Here is a 23,823-nt window from a genome sequence, read left to right on the forward strand (position 1 = left end):
AGTGCCATTATTGCACTTGGGTATATCTTGCGGTGATGGTCATTGTTGTGGTTTTGGAACTAGGTAGGACTATTAATTGCTATTTGGGTTGGTAGCTTGCATAGCACCTTCAGATTTTATGAGAGCTGGTCTTCAAGAAGGAGGCTTTCAGGTCCTCCAGGTCTTATGTCAGAAGTATATGATGTGCTCAAAATTTTTTTCTGCTAAGAAACTCATTGCATAAGGGAAGATTATTTTTCTTTTTGTTTGTTTGTTTGTTTGTTTGAGACAGGGTTTCTCTTTGGAGCCTATCCTGGCCCTCACTCTGTAGACCATGTTGGCCTTGAACTCACAGAGATCAACCTGCCTCGCCTCCCAAGTGCTGGGATTAAAGGTGTGGTCCACTAATGCCCATGGGAATATTTTTCTTTACTAAAATTTGATGATGATTTTTCTCTTAGGAAAGACAAACTTAAAGTATCTTTGACTTTGTATGACTTGCTTTCATTCATCAATAATAATTTGAAATAAAATCAAAGAGATGAGAATTTTGAAGTTCTGTGATTGTGTGACTCTACAGTCTCTTGAATCAATACATTGATAAGGATGACATTATTGAGAATGTTCATAGTATGAGTCAAAACCATTGTCTTTGTGGTATGACAGGTGAAATGATGGCCTTTTTGATAAATTTTGTTGTGTTATATGAGAAAGTCATTGCTGTCTCTAATGCTGAAATGAATTGATTTGTTCCTGTATCATGAGTTGATATTTTGGTTCCATGGTTCCTTTGTTAATACATACTGACTTTTAATGAATATTTGCTGATATTTAATATAAATGACATTTCTTTATACTACATAAATATTTTTCATTCTCTGAGCAGAATATAAAACATATTAAGAGGAAGTTGGGGAAACAGCTGGTAGCTACAATGTTTGCTGTACGAGGACCTGAGTTCCATTCCCAGAACCTATGTAAAAATGTGGGTGTGGTGATAACACCTGTAACCTGGCCTCTGGGGAGATGGAGACAGACAGATAACTGAGGTTCTCTGACCAGTCAGTTTAGCCTAATTACCAAGCTAAGTTTGAGACTGTGCCTCAAAATACAAGGCAGACAGAACCTGAGAATGACCCCCAAGGTTCACCCCTGCCTACATACACACATATAGACATGTGTACCCACACCTGCACACACACACACACACACACACAGAGACAGAGAGAGACATAGAGAGAGAGAGACAGAGACAGAGACAGAGACAGAGAGGACAAATGTTGAGTTTTAGCAGCCTGGCTTGCTTTCTTTTCTTTTCTTTTCTTTCCTTTTTGGTTTCTGGTTTTTATGAGACAGGGTTTCTCTGTATTGTTTTGGAGGCTGTCGGTCCAGCCTGGCCTTGAACTCACAGAGATCTGCCTGCCTCTGCCTCCTGAGTGCTGGGATTAAAGGCGTGCGCCAACATTGCCCGGCCTGGCTTGCTTTCTTATGTTGCATCATTATCAGCAACTAAGTGATCTAACTATCCTTGGGGAAACTAGACCTTTTCCAACCTTAGTTCACAGGTTTGCATGGAACAAATGTCAGTCTCCCTGAAGAAGTAAAAATGACTCAGGCTTTGGTTAGTCAGTGGTTGAACCCTCAAACATGCAACAATCTCTTATCTTTGGTCAATAAATGTCAAATGTGGGCTTTTCATAAGAAAGGGCTTTGTCACATGGAACTTTTGAAGCAATGATGCTAAATAGGTTGACAGGTGTTTGGTAGGCCTCTCTGTTACTGCCTTGTCCATCACTCTACCATTGCCCTCCCCAAACTGTACTCTGGCCATGGATGCCCCTGGTTACTCCCCACTAGGTGGTCAGCTCACGTTTGGTTCTAACAAGAGATGAGCCTAAGCGCACATCTGTCCTTATGGACTCTGAGGTGTGACACTGAAACCACTGATATCCCACCGCTGGGAACGTGGGTTTCTGGGACTCTGACACCATTCCCCACAAGCCCCGCCCTCTACCGGTGTGTTCCTGCCATGGGCTGTAACTGGCAGCTCTCTGAGTCATTGGCTGTGGCTTCTGCGGTGGTTACTTCATGATTCTCACACAGCACTCAGAAGACATCACCAGGCAGAGGCAGTGAGGGTAAGGCTTTCATAGAAAGCCCCGTGATGAAACACCATAAAAACAGAGGGGACACAAGGGCGCCGAGCCCGCTCCACCTCCTTCATCTCCTAGAGGTTAAAAGAGAGCAAGGACAAAGCCCCAGACGCTGGGACCTACTCTGCCTTCCAGAGAAGATGAAGTTCTTCGTTCTCCTGCTCCTTCTGGCTCTTTCTCTGCTCCCTGGGACAAAGGCGGGTGAGTGAGCAACACTTGACCCTGGCGTCACCAGCAGTGGGAGGGCAGAGGCCTTTCTCAGGAAGAGCCGTCCAGTGCGAGCCCCTCCCTGAGCCTTACCTTGTCATCTGGAAAGTGAGTTTTCCTAGAAGTCCATGGTGAATTGGGAGGGCAGAGGCCTTTCTCAGAAGAGTCGTCCAGTGCGAGCCCCTCCCTGAGCCTTACCTTGTCATCTGGAAAGTGAGTTTTCCTAGAAGTCCATGGTGAAGGGTTGGGAACCTGCAAAGCAGAGAACAAACACCTGTTCTCCCGAGACAGGCAGATTGGGCCTGGCTTCATCTATGATGATCCAGGCACTCATCATCTATGATGATCCAGGCACTCATCATCTATGATGATCCAGGCACTCCCTCACTAAGGACTCATCAGAGAAACCTACACCCCAGATTAGGTGGAAATGCCACACTCAGAGTAAGTGCTTTTGCTGAATCCCAAGGTCCTGTCCTCCAACTCTGAGCGTGCAGGGCTCTTGGTGATTCCAGCAGGGTTCAAGCTTGAGCCACAAGCTAGAATGCCAGGCCCTGCATCTAGGAATGAACGGGGAGTCATCACCGGTGACACCAGTGGTCTTTACTGAATACCTACTACATGCTAGGCCTGAAGAAATAGGATGCCACAAAGTGTAAACGGAAGCTTTGGCCCCTAGAAAGCAGCCCTGTCCAGGCATCATAGGACTTGGGTACAGAAGTAAGTCTCTGGGTACAGAAGTCAGGGGACAGGCATGATGAGGACTCAGCATTTCCTAGCTCAGGGACTTAGGCTACACCAACTATGTGGAAAAGAAGATTGGGAGGCCAAGACCTACTCATCTCTCCTTTTTGAGAAGGGGAACGTGAAGGCTCTCCTCTCAGCCTGCCTAACAAGTCTGGGCACAAAGCCCACCCGGGGGACTAGTAGGTGCATACAAAAGCTGGCTTTCCTTTCAGGGGAGATCATTGGGGGACAAGAAGCCAAGCCCCACTCTCGTCCTTACATGGCTTATCTTGAGATCATGAATCGGGATACTCGAAGTAGGTGCGGCGGCTTCCTCATACGAGAGGACTTTGTGCTGACGGCTGCTCACTGTTCAGGGAGGTAAGCAGCAAGAAACAGTCTAGGCCCTCCCGGGGAATTTCCACAGAGACCTCACGTTCTTCCTCAAGGGCTTGGGATGAGAGAGGGCCCAGCAAGTCTCGTGAGGGAGATGCAGGCTGGCACCAGAGTCCCAGCTAAGGAGTCAAGCACATTGAGATGGGGCTAGCATTGCAGTACTAACCAGTGTGCAGGGAGCATCATTAGCATACTGACGCTGGGCACCTCTGGGGCAGCAGCTGCTGCTGCTGCTGCTTCAGAATCTGATCTTTTTTTTTTATGGCCAAGTAGCACAAGGCACAGTCACTCCTGTTCCCTGAGCTTCTCTCAGCTAAAGCACTACCATGGCCAGCGTGTCCGGTCCTTCACACCTATTGGGCTGCATCCTCTCTGACTCCACATCTCTTATCGTCACTCTGCTCTCTGCACAGCTCAATAAATGTCACCTTGGGGGCCCACAACATCAAAGAAAAGGAGGAGACCCAGCAGATCATCCCTGTGGCGAAGGCCATTCCACACCCTGACTATAATCCCAAGGACTACTCCAATGACCTCATGCTCTTAAAGGTGAGACCTGCCCCCCCCATCCACACCTCCCCTCCCCTGGTGCCTGTGCTCTGCTTCCTGCAGGGCTTGCCCTTCCCATCCTGCTCTCTTCCTGCTTTTCCTCCCTTCCTTCCTGGTTTTCAGAGTGTCCCAGGCCAGCAGGCTCCTGGCTGAGCTGCTCTCTCCTGCATCCCCCCCAACAGCTGAAGAGGAAGGCCAAGAGGACTAAGGCTGTGAGGCCCCTCAACCTACCCAGGCGCAAGGTCCAAGTGAAGCCAGGGGACAAGTGCTATGTGGCTGGCTGGGGACAGCTGGCCCCAAAAGGCAACTTTGCAAACACACTACAGGAGGTGGAGCTGACTGTGCAGAGGGATCAGGAGTGTGAGTCGTATTTAAAAGGTTATTACAACAAAGCCATTGAGATATGTGCGGGGGACCCAAAGATCAAGCGTGCTTCCTTTAAGGTAAGTTGGACTTTCATTCAATATTGGTTCTGTGGGAGGGGAAAAGCTATCTGGGACCTAGAGTCAGGCATCAAGGGACTCCTTGGCTGTGACCTTTCTCCGTGGGAACAGCAGACACCAGTAACTAACTAGGCCCTCAGAGCTGACCAGGAGTCTCTGTGAAGGCAGCAGGTATAGAAGGAGAATTTGCACAGTCCTCCTGACACCAGGAGACTTTAGAAAGCTGTGTCCCTGTGTGTCATCACCACAGACACCTGTCTCCTCAGAGCAGGCACCCACGTTTGTCAACTGTCCTGTCCTCCATGCCATATCATGCCATCCACAGCCTGGAGATGAGGGTCCCACACTTCTTCATAGGGAGTGGATCACAGCCCTGGAGAAAGGGCAGAGCTGGCTCAGGAGGGAGGTGAAGCAGTAACTGTGTCCACACTCAGAGCAGGAAGCCAGGCACCCAGGCCTGTCCTCTCGTCTCCCACGTGCAGAGCACTCAAGGCACGCTTCTCTGAGTGGAGATGTGACACGAGAGGGAGGTTGGGACTAGGGTCAGCACAACTCAGACCCCTGTGGCCATTCTCCATTCACAGGGGGACTCTGGAGGGCCTCTCGTGTGTAAAAAAGCGGCTGCAGGCATTGTATCCTTTGGACATACTGACGGTTCAACACCAAGAGCCTTCACGAGAGTGTCAAGTTTCCTATCATGGATAAAGAAAATGATGAAACGCAGCTAAGTACAGAGCAAAGCAGACCCCTCCCTGACTCGGCATCTTCCCTAGTACAGAAACCAGCAACTCAATAAAGTCTCTTGCTGAATGGAAAGCCTGGCTCTCTGTGCATTCATGGGGATCAACTCTGTGTCAAGCAGGCCAATGGCACTCTTCTGCTTTCTGGTCTCCCAACACACCCCACACCCCAAGGCTCAGGCAAGGCCATTGCCCAGATACGTTTTACTTGCCCCACTCTGTAGACCCTGACTTTGTGACAGGCCAAAGCCAAGCACCTTCAAGAGAAGATTGGTGCATCTCTAGTCTTGGTGTCCAGGGTGAACTTTTCCTCCTCTGTGTCATGTGGAGGACAGGAGAGGAAAATCACCGTTGGTCTGAGACACGGGAGACAGAGCTGGGGTCACTGTAGATGGGGCTCCATGGGCACAGCATCTCTGTCCCACAGCTTCCCCATTAAGTGACAGCTCTTTCAGTAAGGGCTGTTCCACATCTAGGACGAGTTTCCCTGTCCTCCTCGGGACACAGGGCCAGCTTCCTCCGGCCTCCTAGCTCCACCCCCTTCTCTTCACGCCTGCTGAGATGAGTCTATCAACTTCTGTGCTGTACAGTCCAGTCGATCTGAGCATGTTCCTACTTCTTATCTGCCTGCCTAGGACACCCAAATCCACATGTGGCTCCATTCAGTAGGTCCTGTGGTGCCAGCCTAAATCTCAACCTGGCAAGGAGGGCCTCACAAAGGACCAGACCAAATGTGGCATCACAGAGTGTCCATGGAGGCCAGGGCACTCAGTGTCTCTCCAGAACCTGCACACCTCCCACAGGCTCAGCTCTAAGAAGCTCCTCCCAGTCAGCTCAGTCCCTGTGTGCTCAGCATCCACAGCACAGGGTCACTCAGCAGCATGAGCTGCTCTGAGCATGCTCAGCTTAGTCACTGCTGGCCTCTAGGATGAGATGCCCTGATGGTCACCTGGCCTATGTCAGTCTTTGATATACTTTTTTATCAGTCAGCACTGAAGTGTGTGAGGCTTGGAAATGACTTTAGTCTTTAGCTTCTAGTGGGAAACTATTCAGAAAAATATCACTTTCACCCAGGAGATAGGACAGGTCGTTCAGAATAACACAACTGAGACAGCCTTGTTGTATTTACTTTAAAAGTAACAGATACAGTCTGTGTGTAGACATAAACCATAAGAGGCACACATGTTGAGAAACATAATTCAGAAACAGAATTAAACACGAATCTAGGAGATTAATAAAAAATGATGTGGAGGAGTACTTGTACTGTTTAGACATTTTTGGTTAATGCCTAAGACTACTTGGCTTCTCATTGTTAGGAAGTTGTTGGCATGAGACTGTAGCCAGAATGTGTGGCTTTTTGTTAAGTAAATGTCTCCCTGTTTGGGACTCACATTGCTAAAATTAAAGAAAACTAATTAAAGTTTGCAGGTATGGATGCTCATGCCTTAATCCAATACATTGGAGGTAGAGGCAGGCAGATCTCTGAGCCCCAGGCCAGTTAAAGACATAAAGAGAGGCTCCATCTCAAAATGAACAAACCAAAAATTACTTAACTTAAAACTCTAAGCAGGCTTGGCTCAGGGTCCTGTCCTGTCACACACTTACCAGATGATATGACTGGTAGGTATAGCTTATGTCTCCATGTCACAAATAGACACAGCCTCACATTCTTCTTGGAGAAAAAGTAAAACTCCCTTGGAGTCTGGAAACTTTCAAAGACACGCTTTTATATAGGAAGAGATGTATGTGGCACACAGCTTCTGATAGGGAACTGGAAGGCCAGCCCTGCCTGGAGACACACTAAGGAAACAAAAAAGAGTACAGAATGAAAGAAAAATGTATGTTAGAAATCATATGGTCACATATGTGTTCAGTTTAGGTGTTATATTTATTTTGAGGAGATGGCTCTACGGCTTAAAATAACTTTGAAAACCACTACTGTGTATCGTTACAGAGGAGATAAAATAATTTTCTACCAAAGATAGTAACTGACCAGACAAACAGCATCGACCATGTTAGGACAGAGCCTGAACTGAGCCTGGGATTCCCAGGCCACCAAGGCACAAGTGACCTTAATGTCATCTCATCTCTGCTCAGTAACTTGCTGGCATCCACACAAAAGATGAGCCCATGCTCAGACTTCCCCTGGACAGAGAACCTCTGGGCTCCTCCCACAGCTGCATGGAGAAGGTATTCAAAGTCACCTGACTTTGCTCCCTGGAGCACATATTTCAGTAGATTCAGAGGCAGGAAATGCCTTAAACACAGATGCTTCTCATTCCTCTGCTCTGTGGAAGGATCTCTCCCCCTCAGCATTTGCAAAAGAGCTTTCTCTGCTCCCCTAAATCTCTGTACTGATGCTTTGCACCTGGGAAAGGAAATGCTTCAACTTATCAAGACCCAACTCTCCGCTCCTCAGGCCACCATGGTCCATCCCAGCAAGCCAGAGAGAGCCGTGAGACACCCTGAAGGAAACAGACCAGACACAAGAACACTAGGTCTTCTTGGTTTTAGTTGGGGAATACATGTTGGTACACCTCCATTGTCCAGTTCAATTTCATACATCTGCCAGCACCACCTACTGTGGACATAGAGAATATAGTGTTTCTCTTTTGTATTTGTGTCCCATGCCACCTTTCCTGGTGGCTTTTGGTGAGGTTGTCCCCCTAGGTTCATGCATTACAGCTCCTGGTTTGTAGTAGGTGATACTGTTTGGGGATATTAGGAAATATGGCCTTGGTGGAGGTTGTTTCAAAAACTCATGGCATTCCCAATTCCCTCTCTCCCTACCCCCTCTCTCTGCCATGCTTGTGTGTGTGTGTGTGTGTGTGTGTGTGTGTGTGTGTGTGTGTGTGTGTATGCGTGCATTTGTAAATACAGTAAATGATAAAAGCCCTCAGCTCTGCTCCAGCTGCCATGCCTTTCATACCTGGATCCCCATGCCCTAATATTACTCCTACTAGTGGCCTTAGCCATGGTGTTTTTTCACAGTAATAAAAATGTGACTAATACACATACATTTAAGCAACATATCTATTGTACCTTGACAGAAATGCAGAAATGGATCCATTTGTCATATTTCTCAGAAGTATTTGACCTGAAAACATTGTGGGAGAGGTTACAAAGAACATAGCTACCCACAGATGAATGACAACTATCATCAGTATCAGGCTGCCACCCTACATGATGTAGTTTATTCTTAAACCCAGAAATGTCATTTTCCCCTACAACTACAATACAGGCTTCCAAAGCAAAGAGATGTGTGAACAACTCACCCTTCTAGAAAAGATCACCTGTATTTCCAGCACTCCATGGGCTGAGATAGGAGGATAGAGCTTTCAAACTCAGCCTCGGCCACAGAGCAAGATCCTGTCTATAAAATGAGTTTCTTCCTATACAATCTTTAGTTTTGATTGCCCAGAAGTCTTAATTCCTGAGAAGTGAGTTGACCATAAATAATGAATTAATATATATCTGGGTCATCAATTCTGATTTCCAGGGGAAAAGAGATTCATTGAATTGTTTCTCAAAGTTTAATGACTACTAACAAAAGTCCATGATAGACCTCTGAAAGAGGATAAGGGAGAGACCATTAGACACCTTAATGATCAAGTTTAGAGTCACTGCAGCAGATAACTGATTGGGGAAGTCCTTCTGTGTATGTGTTTGGTAGGTATAAATAAAACACTGTTGGCCAGTAAGAAGCAAGATAGGTGGGACTAGGAGTCTAGGCAGATTCTGGGAAATGTAGTAAAGGGTAGTCATTGCCATGTGATCTCCCGTGAGGAAAGGATGCCTCAGGAGAGTGTCTTTGGAAAGATAAGTCCTTATAAAAATATATTTAGTAATTATGGGTCAATAATTAAGTCAGAGATAGCCAATGAGAAACAATAGCAAATGGCCAACAGCTTCATAATTAATATAGTGTGTCACGTGTTATTTGGGGGCTAAAATGACAATGGGACCCAGGCAGCTGGAGGGAAGAATGCACGTTACATATGGTGCCTGGACTTGGGGCATGAACTCCCACTTAAGAATCTAACAAAAACTTAAAAGGGGGTTTTAGAAACAAAAGAACAGAGACAGGCAAGGCTTCTTGGTAGCAGCATTTTCTCGTGTGGGCTCTGTTTTGCTAGAGACAAGCGGAGACTTTCACAGCCAGTACTGGAGGTAAACTTAAGCCCGCCATCTTGGAAAGACTGCAGTTAAAACAGCTAGGGCTCTTAGCAGATAAAAGACATGTGACTGGAAAAACATAAAGATTTACAGTAAAGTCAGATTCAGATAAAGTAAAACCTCTAAAAGGTGAGTGAGGTGGCACAAGCCTTTAATCCCAGCACTGCAGAGGCAGAAGCAGGCGGATTTCCACAGAGAAACCCTGCCTCAGAGAAAAAATAAATAAATAAAGGTAAAAGGAATAGAGTAATAAAACGCCATGTAAAGATGAAAAGCACAAAGAGAACCTGGATAATGTATGCTATCGTGCTGTCTTTGAATTGTTTGACTGCTAAGGAAATAACAACAACTGGTAAAATACGCTTGCTTATAAATGTTGCTAAATTAATCCAACTTACATATTTTAAAAATGCTTTGACTTCTAAATGTAAACATAAGGACAGGTTACTTGGGAAAAAGTTTTTGTTTCTGTTTCCACAGAAAATGAAAGGCTGTGGATTCCTTCCAGGCTTGTATGGTTTGATGAAGCAAGACCTCCTGAAGCAGTATCCCAGGCAGTCCAGCATCTGAAACAACTGGCACGATACAGCTGTACAGACCACAAAAACAAGACCTTACTCAGGTTTCTGTGTTTTGTCATGATCCCCATGGTATGGACAGTGCCCCCAATCAGCAGGAAGCAGTTTGGAATGAACAGCACCCAAATTCCCAAATATTGTTTATAAAATTTTGTTTTCTTTTAAATTGGTAATGATTACAGTCAATCTCTTTCTAAAGGGAAAAAGGGAATATGATATAGAAATGAATACTTTCTATTGGTATGGATTTTCATTTATTAATACAAATTTAAGGTCAATTTTGTGATATGTATATTTCTCCTCTTGTTTAGGTATTGTGTTTGTATAACTCATTTAAAAATGTAATGTATAATTAAATACAGATTATAGATAGTTACCTTTAATAGTCAAAACTTATAGCTAGGTTAGTTAGTTTTTCTAGATATACAGAGATATAATTGAGATAGATAGTCTTCAACCTTTCAAAGACCTTCAGAAAATGGCATTTAAAATGGTTTAGGGTGTTTCTTGACAATTAAAAATGTCTGCTCCTGGCAGCACCAATTATGTCTGAGAGGAAGATGGGCATCGAAGAAATTCATTATGGAGTTTGCTTTCAACATGGCAAGATTAGCCATTTGGGCAAGAACCTGCTCTTGCCTGGACTGTTTGACTGTTGTTGTATAAAATGGATATACAGGGCCCACAGGAAAGTGACTGCTGAACTTGGACAGTCCTACAGGGTTCCTGCTTTATGGAAGAGTCTGCCAGACATTCTGCAGGACACAGAAAAATGACTGACAGACTGCCAATGCAGGTGGACAGTTTAAAATTTCCTGATTTCCTGAGAAGTCTGCCAGAGACACTGTGGCCTATGGGCTGAAGATGGATGCCCCAATGTTACAAAGGAACTTTGGGTGACTGTCCAGGTAGCAAGATGTCTCTGTTAATTCTGGTGTTTATATATTATCCTTCTGTGGTCTTTGATGGAGTTGAAGACAGATAGTTATAGCTAGTTATGATAAAAGATAAGCTACATATAAGACTTTAGACTCACACAGATAGGATAGATGATAAAATACTTTCTTTAAATCCTATTAAATGTTAATGGACTAAATATTGTATTTATAATTCTTACTTAGCAGCAACGGGACCCAGGCAGCTGGAGGTAAGAAATGCAAGTTATAGATAACAAATCTTTGCAGTTTAAACTCTGAGGTAAGAGTCCCATGCAAAGCTTTCCAGAGATCATTAAGTCACCCTCCTCAAAATGATCACCCAGTCTATTTGGCCAAAGACACTGCCAACTTAGTGCCAGGGAGAGTGACATCCTGGGCTCATTGCAGTTTGACAGCAGGCAACCATATTGTGACAACTCACATGAGATCTTCCTACTGTGGTTTGCAATCTCTACAAGAGGTAGAAAGTTTGGATCTGACCCAGGAATGTCCTCCTTTTCCTCAGTGTCCTTAGAATATTAGTTAATACAAGTCATCAGGAATAGCTACCTACAAAGTTTTAATACAATTTCACCTAAGTAGCTGATGTGTTCCTTAGACTAGGGCAAGAAGTAAATAAATAGAATTCCTTTTGCCTCTCTGGACTATTCCTCTGCATACCAAGTCTTGTATATTTCATAAAGCTAATTTCCTAAAGATATGACAACTTTAAAATTTTACATTAAATACATACTTTCAGGCTTCAAAATAATGTTCTATGTATATGATGTGAAATGATTAAATCAAAATGGCACATCCATAAAATGGAATACTTTTCATTTTTGTAAAGAGAACATAAATATTTGACACCAGTATTGAAATGCATAATGTATTATGAACATATTGTGCAGTAGACCTCAGAAAGTCATTCATCCCCTAATTAAATTCTGTGCTTTGCTCAACAGCTTCCAATTCTAATCTGTCCAGCACCTGAGTCATTCTCTCTACTTCACAAGTTCTCTTGTTTTAGATTTGAAACACAGTGAGATCATGTATTAGTTTTCTACTGCTCATAGTTTATACAGCTTAGGATCATGTCTCAGTTTCACCTGTATCATTGCAAATGATGGAATGTCTTCATCTTTTTAATATCTGGATAAAGGAACTGGAGAGATGGCTCAGGGGTTTACAGCACTTGTTGCTCTAGTAGAGGACTCAGGTTCAGTCTCCAGCATCCACATGATGTCTTACAACCATCCTAACTCCAGATCCAGCTCATCGTTGTCCTATTCTAACCTCCATGGGCAACACACACACACACACACACACACACACACACACACACACGCGCGCGCGCACACACACACACGCGCATGCACACACACACGCACGCACACACACGCACACACACACACACGCACACACACACACGCACACACACACACACACACACACACACACACACACACACACACACTTATTCTTAGGGCAAGGCCAGCCTGTCTCACTTCCCAGAGCTGATATCACACAGCTCTAACCATCCTGAGCTCTCAGTTCAGATTCTCAGCTCACTCCAGTCAATAGCTGCCTTTCCTAAGGCTGGAGCCCTGTGTGTCTCACTCCTGGATCTAGTCCTCTAAATAATCCTCCCATATCCAATCACGGTCTTTGTTTATTATAGAAAATCCTAGACAACACTGTGGAAAACAACACTGCAGTCCTCAGCAAGGAAGCCAGCACTGATCTAATCTTACTGTGCATCAAATTCAACCCTGAAGGTCTTGCTTAGCGATAAATTCCAGTACCTAACACACAGGTCACCAGTACATGTCATTGTAATTGGTTATTATACTTAATTACATATGACTCTAAGGCATGATCACAGGGAAAACACTTGCTTTTGAGATTTCTCTGTGACATCCTTGCAGTTTAGGAGAGTCAGAGTGAGTTAAGATGACTTCATCAGACTATTCCAACAGATGATTCCACTGTATGATCAGAAGATCCAGAGGTTAGTTAGATATACTGAAACTCTGCCTAGTCAAATATGTTTCTGTACCAAGTCTCACTAAGTACACTATAAATTTGTCTGTGTATTTGTAGTGATATAATTGCTTTATGGTAATTTGGGTGCCAGTATTATTTTCAAAAAAGAAAGGAAAGAAAAAATCAAAAAATGATCTTACCAGAATGGGAAAATATGTAAGAGATAATAAAGGACAGACTTCTGTCTCAGTGCAGACACTGAGGACTTCCTGGGGTCTCAGGCCATCCTCAACCACAGCCTCAAACCTTCTTTTCTTGGTCTTTAGCATGGCTTAGCTCATAAGACGTCAATGTGGGTACAGTGTCATTTTTACCCAAACCAGAAAGCTTCCTCAACTAATAGATCCAATCAGAGCTGAGGTGCAGAGGCTTAAAATGCCTGTGAGGGCACTGGTCACTCACCTCCTCCATCCCTTCAAGGGCTGTGTCTACTCTGGCCTGCTCCAACCCAAGCAGCCTCCCTGGGAAGATGTCACCTGTCCTGATTCTCCTGACCTTTCTTCTGCCACTTGGAGCTGGTGCAGGTGAGTGAACACCCCTGTCCCTGCGGTGCCATCCCATAATACCTCTGTGGATGCTCTGCCCAGCTCTAGTCAGGAACTGTCCTGCACTGAGCCAGGAGCTTTCTGAGCCTTAGGTCCCACACCAACTCACATATGAGAATCTGTCACTGGTGAGATTCTCAGCAAGGTCTGAGGAAGGGAGGTGTCCTCAGAAGACTCAGTGGACACTATGTACTTTCTGCTCTTTTTGTCACCTGGAGAGTGGATCATTCTTAGATAGGGACATTACAGAAAATGCAAAGATACTGAAATCTACATCATTAACTTTACTTAAGCCCTGTGAAGGGCAACTCTAATGACCAGCCTGCAGTGGGCTAAGGCCACCAGCTCTAGACTAGTAGCACCATTTAGGTACCTCCGCCCTCAGCCTGCAGAAGAAAGAGGCCCAGGGTGTCAAGAGGCCTGCATTACCCACTCCACTAGCTCTGCAGTCTAGTTTTAGTTGGCCTCTGCATTTCTGTCTGCAGGTCCCTAGATATTCCCATCTTTGCCAGTGTCCCCAGGTCCTGAATCCCATGAACTCTAACCAGCCCTGCAGCTATGTAATACTCATTAATTCATGCAGTCAATATAATTTTTACTGAGATGCTGAGCACCAGAATAGGAGAATTTTAGAAGACCCTCTCCATAGGACTTGGGGGAAAAGGTGACAGACTAACAACAGCCAAGACATTAGAGGAGTCACAGAGACTCATGAACAAAGAAATGACCGAGGCACATCACCCAGCATCCCCTTGGTCTCTACCATGGTGAAGATAAAGCTTGTCCCTCCAACTGTATGTAAATAAGAGGCTGAAGGACAAGTGATGCCCAACCCTTCTCACAGCAGGGGTGCGGCTTAAGATTCAAAAAAGATTATTCTGTGTGCAGGAATTCTGTCCACAACAGGCTTGGGAACTGCAGATCCCATCGCCTGCACCCTCTCTAGATCTTCCCTCCTGTCCTCATCTGCTGCTCCCAGACACCCCATATTCTAGCCTTTTCTTTCAGAGGAGATCATCGGGGGACATGAGGTCAAGCCCCACTCCCATCCCTACATGGCATTTATTCAGTCTGTGCATGATAATGGGAAGAAGATTCGCTGTGGAGGCTTCCTGGTGCGAGACAACTTCGTGCTGACAGCTGCTCACTGCCTGGGAAGGTGAGGAGAAGCAGCAGGCCCAGGTTTTCTGAGACCCCAACAGGAGCTCCTGTCCTGTACTTGTGGATGATCCTGTGAGAGCTCACTAGAAGTCAGGACTATGAAAATGGAAGTCTGAAAACATTGAAACTATGGGATCAAAGGGTGAGAGGTCAGAGTTGGCAGCAACTTGAATTCAAAACAAGGGCACTGGCCACGCAGTGGTTGAGGTTGACTGTACACAGTAAGAGTCAATGCAAACTTTGGGATATTGCCTAGAAATAAGAGGGAGTCCCCAGGCATCCAATGTCCTTGAATTGCAAAGAAAAGTAGGTCAAACCCTGAGATCCTCCTGTCCCCTCAGGTAAACCACTACCCTACCCACCCTGCCTTTTACATCTCCTGATGGTGTCCTCTCTCACTCCACATTTCTCATTCCACCCTGCTGTCCTCACAGATCCATGAAAGTCACTCTGGGAGCCCACAACATCAAGGCACAGGAGGAGACCCAGCAGATCATCCCTGTGGCAAAAGCCATTCGACACCCTGACTATAATCCTAAGGACCGCTCCAGTGACCTCATGCTCTTAAAGGTGAGACCTGCCACCCCCATCCACATCCCCTCCCCTGGTGCCTGTGCTCTGCTTGCTGCAGGGCTTGCTCCTCCCTTCCTGCTCTCTTCCTGCTTCTTCTCTCTCTCCCATCCTGGCTTTTAAAGTGTCTCAGGCCAGCAGGTTCCTATCTGAGATGCTCTCTCCTGCCTCTTCCCCAACAGCTGGAGAGTGTGGCTAAGAGGACTAAGGCTGTGAGGCCCCTCAACCTACCCAGGCGCAAGGTCCAAGTGAAGCCAGGAGACAAGTGCTATGTGGCTGGCTGGGGACAGCTGGCCCCTGAAGGTGAATACTCAGACACACTTCAAGAGGCGGAGCTGACGGTGCAGAGGGATCAGGAGTGTGAGTCCCGCTATGCAGGTTACTACAACAAAGCCATTGAGATATGTGTGGGGGACCCGAAGATCAAGCGTGTTGCCTTTCAGGTAAATTGAATTTTAATCCTCTATGGGCTCTGTGGGACGGGAAAAGCTATCTGCGACCTAGAGTCAAGAGTCAAGGGACTCCTTGGCTGTGACCTTTCTCCGTGGGAACACCAGTAACTAACTAGGGTCTCAGAGCTGACCAGGAGTCTCTGTGAAGGCAGCAGGTATAGAAGGAGAATTTGCACAGTCCTCCTGACACCAGGCCAGACTTTAGAAAGCTGTGTCCCTGTGTGTCATCACCACAGACACCTGTCTCCTCAGAGCAGGCACCCACGTTTGTCAACTGTCCTGTCCTCCATGCCATATCAGGCCCACTCACCTGTCCCTGGGATCTTAAACAACAGCCTGGAGATGAGGGTCCCACACTCCTTCATAGGGAGTGGATCACAGCCCTGGAGAAAGGGCAGAGCTGGCTCAGGAGGGAGTGAAGCAGTAACTGTGTCCACACTCAGAGCAGGAAGCCAGGCACCCAGGCCTGTCCTCTCGTCTCCCACATGCAGAGCACTCAAGGCACGCTTCTGGGAGAGGGACTAGGGTGAAATCAGCTCAGACCCCTGTGGTCCTTCTACATTCACAGGGGGACTCTGGAGGGCCTCTGGTGTGTAAAAAGGCAGCTGCAGGCATCGTAGCCTTGGGATATGATGATGGTTCAACACCTGAAGTCTTCACCAGGGTCTCAAGTTTCCTATCGTGGATAAAGAAAACGATGAAACAGAGCTAACTACAGAGCAAACCAGACCCCTCACTGACTCAGCAACTTCTCTACAGCTGATTCCAGGGCTGTCCTAGTCCAGAAGCCAGCAACTCAATAAAGTCCCTTTGCTGAATAGAAAGACTGATTTCCTGTGCATTCATGGGGACCTGCTCTGTGCTAGCAGGCCAATGACACACTTCTGTCTGCTCACTCAACATCACACACACACCGTGCCCAAAGCTCAGACAAGGGCATTGCCCATATCATTTTTACTCGTCCCACTCTGCAGTGCCTGCCCTTCGGACAGGACTAAAGCCAAGCTAGGCTGTCTCTAGTCTTGGTGTCCAGGGTGAACTTTTCCTCCTCTGTGTCATGTGGAGGACAGGAGAGGGAAATCACCACTGGTCTGGAGACACGGGAGACAGAGCTGGGGTCACTGTAGATGGGGCTCCATGGGCATAGCATCTCTGTCCCACAGCTTCCCCATTAAGTGACAGCTCTTTCAGTAAGGGCTGTTCCACATCTAGGACGAGTTTCCCTGTCCTCCTCTGGACACAGGGCCAGCGTTCTCCAGCATTGTGGCTCCACCCCTTTCTCTTCATGTCTGTTCAGATGAGTCTGTCAACCTCTGTGTATTACTTAAGAACAGATCTGTGCACATTCCTACCTTTTTCTTATTCCTTTACAACCCAAGACATGGATGGTTTCTTTCATTATGTCCTCAGTCTCGGGGTGCCAGGCTAAATCTCAACCTGGCAAGGAGGGCCTCACAAAGGTCCAGACCAAATGCGGCATCACAGAGTGTCCATGGAGGCCAGGGCACTCAGTGTCTCTCCAGAACCTGCACACCTCCCACAGGCTCAGCTCTAAGAAGCTCCTCCCAGTCAGCTCAGTCCCTGTGTGCTCAGCATCCACAGCACAGGGTCACTCAGCAGCATGAGCTGCTCTGAGCATGCTCAGCTTAGTCACTGCTGGCCTCTAGGATGAGATGCCCTGATGGTCACCTGGCCTATGTCAGTCTTTGATATACTTTTTTATCAGTCAGCACTGAAGTGTGTGAGGCTTGGAAATGACTTTAGTCTTTAGCTTCTAGTGGGAAACTATTCAGAAAAATATCACTTTCACCCAGGAGATAGGACAGGTCGTTCAGAATAACACAACTGAGACAGCCTTGTTGTATTTACTTTAAAAGTAACAGATACAGTCTGTGTGTAGACATAAACCATAAGAGGCACACATGTTGAGAAACATAATTCAGAAACAGAATTAAACACGAATCTAGGAGATTAATAAAAAATGATGTGGAGGAGTACTTGTACTGTTTAGACATTTTTGGTTAATGCCTAAGACTACTTGGCTTCTCATTGTTAGGAAGTTGTTGGCATGAGACTGTAGCCAGAATGTGTGGCTTTTTGTTAAGTAAATGTCTCCCTGTTTGGGACACATTGCTAAAAAAAAAAGAAAACTAATTAAAGTTTGCAGGTATGGATGCTCATGCCTTAATCCAATACATTGGAGGTAGAGGCAGGCAGATCTCTGAGCCCCAGGCCAGTTATGAACAAACCAAAAAATACTTAAAACTCTAAGCAGGCTTGGCTCAGGGTCCTGTCCTGTCACACACTTACCAGATGATATGACTGGTAGGTATAGCTTATGTCTCCATGTCACAAATAGACACAGCCTCACATTCTTCTTGGAGAAAAAGTAAAACTCCCTTGGAGTCTGGAAACTTTCAAAGACACGCTTTTATATAGGAAGAGATGTATGTGGCACACAGCTTCTGATAGGGAACTGGAAGGCCAGCCCTGCCTGGAGACACACTAAGGAAACAAAAAAGAGTACAGAATGAAAGAAAAATGTATGTTAGAAATCATATGGTCACATATGTGTTCAGTTTAGGTGTTATATTTATTTTGAGGAGATGGCTCTACGGCTTAAAATAACTTTGAAAACCACTACTGTGTATCGTTACAGAGGAGATAAAATAATTTTCTACCAAAGATAGTAACTGACTGGACAAACAGCATCGACCATGTTAGGACAGAGCATGAACTGAGCCTAGGATTCCCAGGCCACCAAGGCACAAGTGACCTTAATGTCATCTCATCTCTGCTCAGTAACTTGCTGGCATCCACACAAAAGATGAGCCCATGCTCAGACTTCCCCTGGACAGAGAACCCCTGGGCTCCTCCCACAGCTGCATGGAGAAGGTGTTCAAAGTCATTTGGCTTTGCTCCCTGGAGCACATATTTCAGTAGATTCAGAGGCAGGAAATGTCTTAAACACAGACGCTTCTCATTCCTCTGCTCTGTGGAAGGATCTCTCCCCCTCAGCATTTGCAAAAGAGCTTTCTCTGCTCCCCTAAATCTCTGTACTGATGCTTTGCACCTGGGAAAGGAAATGCTTCAACTTATCAAGACCCAACTTCTCTGCTCCTCAGGCCACCATGGTCCATCCCAGCAAGCCAGAGCGAGCCGTGAGACACCCTGAAGGAAACAGACCAGACACAAGATCACAAGGTCTTCTTGGTTTTAGTTGGGGAATAGATGCTGGTATACCTCCATTGTCCTGTCCAACTTCACACATCTTCCAGCACTGCCTACTGTGAACACTGAGAATATATAGTTTCTGTATGTATTTGTGTTCCATGACACCTACCTGTGGCATATTTTAGTGACGATTACCCTCTATGTTCATGTATTTCAACACGTCATTCCCAGTTGGTGATGCTGTTTGGGAATGTTAGGAAATATGGCCCTGGTGGATGAAGTACATTACTAGGGTTATGAGGGTTCAAAGACTCACACCACTCCCAAACTCCCTCCCTCCCCCTCTCCCCCTTTCCCTCCCTCCCTCCCTCCCTCCTCCTCCCTCCATTTCTCCCTCCCTCCCTCTCTTTGTCTCTCTGCCTCCTTCCCTTTCTCCCCCCTCTCCTCATGCCCTGATGTGTGTGTGTGTGTGTGTGTGTGTGTGTGTGTAATTAAAGTAAAGACACCCATGCAACTCTAGTCTTTGTCCTAGAAGTTGTCTTGGTAATGGTGTTTTATCACAGTAATAGAAAAGCTAGCAATAAACAGGCTTTTAAGCAACATACATATTTTACCTTGTCAAAAATGCAAGAATGGATTCATTTGTCAGGTCTCAGGAGTAGCTGGCACAAAGCATTGTGGGAGAGGCTACAGAGAACACAGTCACAGCTGAATGACAACTATCAGCAGTATCAGGCTGCCACCCTGCATGGTATAGTTCATCCTTTAATCCATAATGTCACTTTCAGTGGCTTTGGCCTGGGCTGCCTCCAGTTGAGCAATGAGAAGGTGGATGGTGTGGTGCTGCCCCCATGGGCCAGCTGTCCAGAGGACGTCATCCAACAGCACCACCGGGCTCTGGAGTCAGAGCATGTGTCCACCTCCCTGCATGAGTGGGTCGACCTCATCTTTGGCTGTTTCATGGTCAGTTGTTGTCTGTATTATTTCAAATGGAAAGAAAGAAACCAAAGAAACCAAAAGAGATCTTACCAGAATGCACAGGATGTAAGAGGTAAAAAGGACACACTTGGGTTGGGTGCAGACACTGAGGACTTCCTGGGGTCTCAACCCCTCCGCAACCACAGCCTCAAACCCTCCTTTCTTGATCTGTATCCCACCTTAGCTAATGTTAGTATGGTGTCAGTGTCATTTTACCCAATCAGAAAGCTTCCTTAAGTATTAGAGCCAATCAGAGCTGAGGTGCGCAGGTTTAAATGCCTGTGAGGGCACTGGGCACTCACCTCCTCCATCCCTTCAAGGCCTGTGTTTACTCTGTCCTCCTCCAACCCAAGCAGCCTCCCTGGGAAGATGTCACCTGTCCTGATTCTCCTGACCTTTCTTCTGCCACTTGGAGCTGGTGCAGGTGAGTGAACACCCCGGTCTCAGGGGTGCCATCCCATAATACCTCTGTGGACTCTCTACTCAGCACTAGTCAGGAACTGTCCTGCACTGAGCCAGGAGCCTTCTGAACCTCAGGTCCCACACCAACCCACATATGAGAATCTGTCACTGGTGAGATTCTCAGCAAGGTCTGAGGAAGTGAGGTGTCCTCAGAAGACTGAGTGGACACTATAGACTTTCTGCTCTTTTTGTCACCTGGAGAGTGGATCATTCTTTACAGAAGGATGTTACAGACAATGCAAGGATACTTAAAACTACATCATAAACTTTACTAGAGCCCAGGGCTAGGACAGCTTTACTGAACAGCATGTAATTGGGTAAGGCCACCATTCTAGAATATTAGTATCATTTAGTATCCTCCACCCTCAGCCTGCTGAAGAAAGAGGCTCAGGCTGACAAGACCCCTGTATTGCACACTCCATTAGCACTGCAGTCTAGATTAGTTGGCCTCTCCATTTCTGCCTGAGGTCCCTAGTCATTCCCATCTTCACCATCACACACTCCAATGTCCCCGAGACTCTACATCCCATGAGTTCTGAACCACCAATCTTCCAGTTATGTAGTACTCATTCTTTCATGCTGTCAAATCATTACTGAAAACTTAAGATGTGTTGGATGCCAGAATAGGAGAATTTCAGAAAATCCTCCTCCATAGAACTTGGAGTGAAAGGCGAAGAAATGAAACTAATCAAGACATTAAAGCACAATAACAACGAAAAGACCAGTGACCACTTAGTGTATCCACATGAGGATAGAGCTTGTCCTTACAAGTACTTGTAAAGAGGGAATTGAGTACAAGTGCACCCCACCCCTTCTAAGAGCAGGGGTGCAGCTTAAGATTCAAGAAAGATTATTCTGTGTGCAGGAATTCTGTCCACAACAGGCTTGGGAACTGCAGATCCCATCACCTGCACCCTCTCTAGATCTTTCCTCCTGACCCCGTCTGCTGCTCCCAGACACCCCATATTCTAGCCTTGTCTTTCAGAGGAGATCATCGGGGGACATGAGGTCAAGCCCCACTCCCGCCCCTACATGGCATTTATTCAGTCTGTGCGTGATGATGGGAATAAGAGTCGCTGTGGAGGCTTCCTGGTGCGAGACAACTTCGTGCTGACAGCTGCCCACTGCCTGGGAAGGTGAGGAGAAGCAGCAGGCCCATGTTTTCTGAGACCTCAACAATCCCTAATTGTAGACGCTCCTGTGAGAGCTCACTAGAGGGCAGGTCTGTTAAAATGGAAGTCTGAAAATGGAAACTTTGACGTAAAGGTGAGAGGTCAGAGCCAGTTGCTCACTTGAGGTAAAAACAACTACAGTGGCCAAACTAAAGCAGTGATTGAGGTAGAAAGTATACAGAAATAGTCAATGCAAACTTGGAATATTGCCTAGAACAAGACGGAGCCTCCAGGCATCTAATTCTATTGAGAAGCAAAGAGCAGTATGTCAAACCCTGAGATCATCCTGTCTCCCGAAGCCCCCCCCCCACGTAGATCCCCAGCCAGCCCATCCTGTCTCCTACACTTTCTGGATCCTGTTTACTCTCACTCCACATTTCTCATCTCTATCCTGCTGTCCTCACAGCTCTATGAAAGTCACTCTGGGAGCCCATGATGTCACAGCACAGGAGGAGACCCAGCAGATCATCCCTGTAGCAAAAGCCATTCAACACCCTGACTATAATTCTAAGGACTACTCCAGTGACATCATGCTCTTGAAGGTGAGGCCTGTCCTCACCCTGGACCAGGGATCACCCCTCCTGCTCTCCTTACCCTCCTTTCTACCCTGTCACCCTGGCCTGCATGCGGTCTCAGCCCAGCTGTCAATGAGATGGACTCCTGCCTCTTCCCCACAGCTGCAGAGGCAAGCCCAGAGAACTAAAGCTGTGAGGATCCTCAAGCTTCCAGGGCGCAAAGTGCATGTGAAGCCAGGAGATGTGTGCTCCGTGGCTGGTTGGGGAAAGACGGCCCCAGATGGCAAATGCTCAGACACACTTCAAGAGGTGGAGCTGACGGTGCAGAGGGATCAGGAGTGTGAGGCCCACTATCCAGGTCGTTACAACAAAGCCATTGAGATATGTGTAGGGGACCCCAAGATCAAGCGTGCGGCCCTTAAGGTAAGTTGGATTTTCATCTGTGGACTTTATGGGAGCAGAAAAGCTATTTGGGACCTAGAGTCAAGCATCGGGGGACTCCTTGGCTGTGACCCTTTTCTCTGGGAACAGCAGACACCAGTAACTAACTAGGGTCTCAAAGCTGACCAGGAGTCTCTTTGAAGTCAGCTAGTATAAAAAGAGAATTTGCACAGTCCTCTTCCCTGTGTTTCATCAACACTAACACCTGTCTCCTCCACGTTTGTCAACTGTCCTGTCCTCCATGCCATCTCAGGCCCCCTCACCTGTCCCTGGGATCTTAAACAGCAGCCTGGAGATGAGGGTCCCACACTCCTTCATAGGGAGTGGATCACCTGGAGAAAGGGCAGAGCTGGCTCAGGAGGGAGTGAAGCAGTAACTGTGTCCACACTCAGAGCAGGAAGCCAGGCACCCAGGCCTGTCCTCTCGTCTCCCACATGCAGAGCACTCAAGGCATGCTTCTGGGAGAGGGAAGGTGGGACTAGGGTGAAATCAGCTCAGACCCCTGTGGCCCCTCTCTATTCACAGGGTGATTCTGGAGGGCCTCTCTTGTGTAAGAAAGTGGCTGTAGGCATTGTATCCTTTGGAAAAAATGATGGTTCAACACCTGAAGTCTTCACCAGGGTCTCAAGTTTCCTATCTTGGATAAAGAAAACAATGAAAATCAGCTAACTACAGAGCATGCCAAACCCTTCCCTGACTCACCATCTTTCCCAGGCTGAGTCCAGGGCTGTCCTAGGACAGAAACTCAATAAAGACTCTTTGCTGAATCACAACACTGGCTTCCTGTTTATTCATGGGGATCAACTCTGTGCTAGCAGGCCAATGACACTCTTCTGCTTTCTGTTCACCCCAAAACCATATACCCCCACACCCCAAAACTCAGACAATGATATTGCCCAGATACTTTTACTTGTCCCACTCTCTGGTGCCTGCCTTTGTGACAGGCCCAAAGCCAAGCACCTTCAAGAGAAGATTGGTGCATCTCTAGTCTTGGTGTCCAGGGTGAACTTTTCCTCCTCTGTGTCATGTGGAGGAAAGGAGAGGGAAATCACCGTTGGTCTGAGACACGGGAGACAGAGCTGAGGTCACTGTAGATGGGGCTCAATGGGCACAGCATGTCTGTCCCACAGCTTCCCCATTAAGTGACAGCTCTTTCAGTAAGGGCTGTTCCACATCTAGGACGAGTTTCCCTGTCCTCCTCTGGACACAGGGCTAGCTTCCTTGGGCCTCCTAGCTCCTCCCCCTTCTCTTCACACCTGCTGAGATGAGTCTATCGCTTTACAGTCTGGCTGCTCTTCCAGAAGTCCTAGGTTCAATTCCCAACCATATGTTGCCCTACAACCATCTATGACTGTAAACCTATGGGATCTGATGCCTCCTTTTGTGTGAACACATACATGCAAACAAAACACCCATGTAGAGGAAATGTATAAATTTTCTCCG

The 23,823-nt window shown here is 46.6% G+C and overlaps 3 protein-coding genes across 4 annotated transcripts; all 3 read left to right on the forward strand.

The window, feature by feature from the left end:
- The first annotated feature begins 2,079 nt into the window (after positions 1-2,079).
- On the forward strand, positions 2,080-5,269 carry LOC101844297 (granzyme B). The gene is made up of 5 exons (XM_040740699.1): positions 2,080-2,333; positions 3,299-3,446; positions 3,875-4,010; positions 4,193-4,453; positions 5,038-5,269. Exons 1-5 carry the CDS (start codon positions 2,144-2,146, stop codon positions 5,179-5,181), a joined length of 879 nt encoding a protein of 292 aa, XP_040596633.1. The 5' UTR covers positions 2,080-2,143; the 3' UTR covers positions 5,182-5,269.
- A 7,093-nt stretch (positions 5,270-12,362) lies between these two features.
- Positions 12,363-19,696, forward strand: LOC101844828 (granzyme C-like). Of its 2 annotated transcripts, XM_040740694.1 has the most exons (6): positions 12,363-13,434; positions 14,464-14,614; positions 15,051-15,186; positions 15,369-15,629; positions 18,764-18,953; positions 19,601-19,696. In XM_040740694.1, the coding sequence occupies exons 1-5, from the start codon at positions 13,380-13,382 to the stop codon at positions 18,929-18,931; spliced, it is 771 nt and encodes a 256-aa protein (XP_040596628.1). In that variant the 5' UTR covers positions 12,363-13,379; the 3' UTR covers positions 18,932-18,953; positions 19,601-19,696. The 2 variants fall into 2 exon arrangements, with proteins under 2 accessions (XP_040596628.1, XP_040596629.1); XM_040740695.1 differs by lacking the exons at positions 18,764-18,953; positions 19,601-19,696 and adding an exon at positions 16,207-16,462 and having other exon boundaries at positions 12,373-13,434.
- A 311-nt stretch (positions 19,697-20,007) lies between these two features.
- LOC101844567 (granzyme C-like) lies at positions 20,008-23,153 on the forward strand. The gene is made up of 5 exons (XM_040740696.1): positions 20,008-20,214; positions 21,238-21,388; positions 21,831-21,966; positions 22,102-22,362; positions 22,906-23,153. The coding sequence occupies exons 1-5, from the start codon at positions 20,160-20,162 to the stop codon at positions 23,047-23,049; spliced, it is 747 nt and encodes a 248-aa protein (XP_040596630.1). The 5' UTR covers positions 20,008-20,159; the 3' UTR covers positions 23,050-23,153.
- The last annotated feature ends 670 nt before the right edge of the window (positions 23,154-23,823 follow it).

Source organism: Mesocricetus auratus, unplaced genomic scaffold (genome assembly GCF_017639785.1).
Source record: "Mesocricetus auratus isolate SY011 unplaced genomic scaffold, BCM_Maur_2.0 Super-Scaffold_100707, whole genome shotgun sequence".
Taxonomy (NCBI): domain Eukaryota; kingdom Metazoa; phylum Chordata; class Mammalia; order Rodentia; family Cricetidae; genus Mesocricetus; species Mesocricetus auratus.